The 2,404-nt window shown below is 38.1% G+C and overlaps 1 protein-coding gene across 1 annotated transcript in view; it reads left to right on the top strand.

The window, feature by feature from the left end:
* The window catches only part of LOC109819509 (PHD finger protein ALFIN-LIKE 2-like), a 5,199-nt gene continuing 4,745 nt past the window's right edge, over positions 1,951 to 2,404 (top strand). The window contains 3 exon segments of the mRNA XM_020385256.1: positions 1,951 to 2,133; positions 2,217 to 2,249; positions 2,330 to 2,404. The exon segment at positions 2,330 to 2,404 is cut by the window's right edge and continues 5 nt beyond it. Coding sequence (XP_020240845.1) covers positions 2,034 to 2,133; positions 2,217 to 2,249; positions 2,330 to 2,404 — 208 coding nt within the window. The 5' untranslated portion in view covers positions 1,951 to 2,033.

Below are 2,404 nucleotides of genomic sequence, written 5' to 3'. Positions count from 1 at the left end.
AAGTTAATAGCAATATCAGCCAGGTAAAATTCACAACTAAGTTTTTATAGTTCACAATCAAACCATATAATTATAAGTTTTGTGTTAGGAGTGAGTATGAAGGTTAGGGGTTAGGGTTAGGAGAGAGTAGGCAGATTTTAAAAATATAGATAACTGAAATATCCAAACATTAAAAACATGCAACGTCAAGATTTTAAGATTATTGTATAAGTTTATTGAGAACTATGAAACTTACCTGTAAATTATACGTTAACTATACCATGTACCTATTAATTATAACCGATTCATGTTAAGTATCACAAGTACATGTTAACTATACATTGTATTTGTTAATTGTAATCAGATCCTATTAAATATCACAAGTACATGTTAATTATGCGCTACACTTGTTAATTATAACCAATTCCTGTTAAGTATAACATGTGCCTGTTAACTATAACAAGAACATGTTAAGTGTAAACTATTTTTGTTAAGTATCACATATACCTATTAACTATAAGATGTACCTGTTAACCTATAGTTAAAATTCTAAATGTGCAGAGTAGTCAACCAAATGTAGCATATACCACAAAATACCCATTGGACGTTAACTTTAAGTAACTTATTAGTGAATTTAGCATCTCAAGTAAATTAACCAAAAAACTTGCTATAGATTTTTTTAGGGTAAACATAAAAATATTTATAATCTATTACAATTATATAATTTTAGATAATTTTTCCATTTTGGAACTCAAATGTTCATAGATACCAAATTTCGTTCAATTCATTCAAATCAGACCATATTAGGGTCCAAATCCCAAGACAGTTTCAAAAAAAAAGGCATCATAAAAGCAACAATCTAAAAACCTCACAAAGACAGTTAGGGGCTGTTTGTTTTGAGTATTTTGCAGCTTTCCACCCCCTCCCCGAGGCAAAAAACTAAAAACAAACAGCCCCTTATTAACGTGGTGCTGGCTTGCTCCGCCCTTGCCGATTCCTCTCCCGCCTTTTTCTAAGTCTGATATTGTGAAAAATATACGTGAGATTCACAAGCTCTAGCCCCGCTAACTTGAGAAAGGAAAGAGAGGAGGAGAGAAAGTCGCAAGGGGGCGAGGGAGCTGCAGCTTGAAGAGGAGGTATGGAGAGGAAGTAAAGTTAAAAAAAAAGGGGTTTTGGAAGGGGAGAGGAAGGTTAATGTGAATTTTGTGAGATAAAGATGGGCGGGGTGGGTAGTGCGACGAGGGCTTGGGGGGGAAGAGAGAGGGGGAGGGGGGGTTGGGGGTGTTAAGTCAGAGGTGAGAGCTTGGCTTGAAGCTTAGGGAGAAAGGAGGCAGGCCGAAGCAGTTTTGTGGGATTTGGGAGAATAATGGAGGGGTATATTTTAGATTTTAAGGAAATACATTATACAAAGTGTATATTGCTGATGTGGAAGAGCCGATCACATTGAACTTAAAATTTTAAGGCTTTTAGGGCCTTGACACAATTTTTTGGAAAAAAAAGAAAAAAGAGAGGAAAGTGAAGAAAAGAAGGAAGAATAAGAAGAAGAAAAAAAAACCTCCGCCCACGCCCTAGGGCCTTTAAAATCCTTGAAATTTTCGTTATTGAAGCCTCCACCGTCCATCTCATGATCATCAAAATTCAAGATCCCGAGAACAGAAATAAAAGTAGAGTAAATATTAGAAACTCCCCTTGACTTCGGACACTAGCGGAAAACCACCCCTTAGTTTTCAAAATATGAGAAAACCCCGCTTTAAGGTCAGGGATTATAAGAAATTAGGGGGTTTCCTGATAAATTCTCAAAGGTAAAAGAATTTTTCTGATAATCCCTAATCTTAAGGAGGGTTTTCTGATATTTTAAAAGTTATGAGGGCAAGGTATTAAAAGGCAAAGTTAAGGGGGTTTTCTGATATTTAGCCATTAAAGTAATCAAGAACGACGTTTACTTTCTCTCTCTTTCATCTCGCCGTTCGTTATTATTATTATCCCGATACCAGTAACTATATTCTCTCTAAAATCTCCATAAAATTCTCTCTCTCTCTCTTCTATCTCCGGCGATGGAGATGCCGTCGATCTCCTCCGCCCCTCGCACCGTCGAAGACATCTTCAAGGACTACAGCGGCCGCCGCGCCGGCATCGTTCGCGCCCTCACTCAAGGTGCTCACAAAACCCTAACCCTTTCCATATTTAGCATCGAATCCTTTCCTAATTCTCAAACCGTAACCCTAATTTCTCTCCAGATGTCGAGGAATTCTACGGCCTCTGCGATCCAGGTGATTTCCCTAGCCTTCAATTAGATTTGATGCTGTTTAGGGTTTCTTTGTTCCGATTGAAAATTTGGATCTTGATGCAGATAAGGAGAATTTGTGTTTGTACGGGCACCCGAATAATTCGTGGGAGGTGACTTTGCCGGCGGAGGAGGTCCCGC

The sequence above is a fragment of the Asparagus officinalis genome, chromosome 8 (genome assembly GCF_001876935.1).
Source record: "Asparagus officinalis chromosome 8, Aspof.V1, whole genome shotgun sequence".
Classification (NCBI taxonomy): Eukaryota; Viridiplantae; Streptophyta; class Magnoliopsida; order Asparagales; family Asparagaceae; genus Asparagus; species Asparagus officinalis.
Note: the sequence above shows the minus strand (reverse complement) of the source record. Positions and strands in the feature narration are given on the sequence as shown.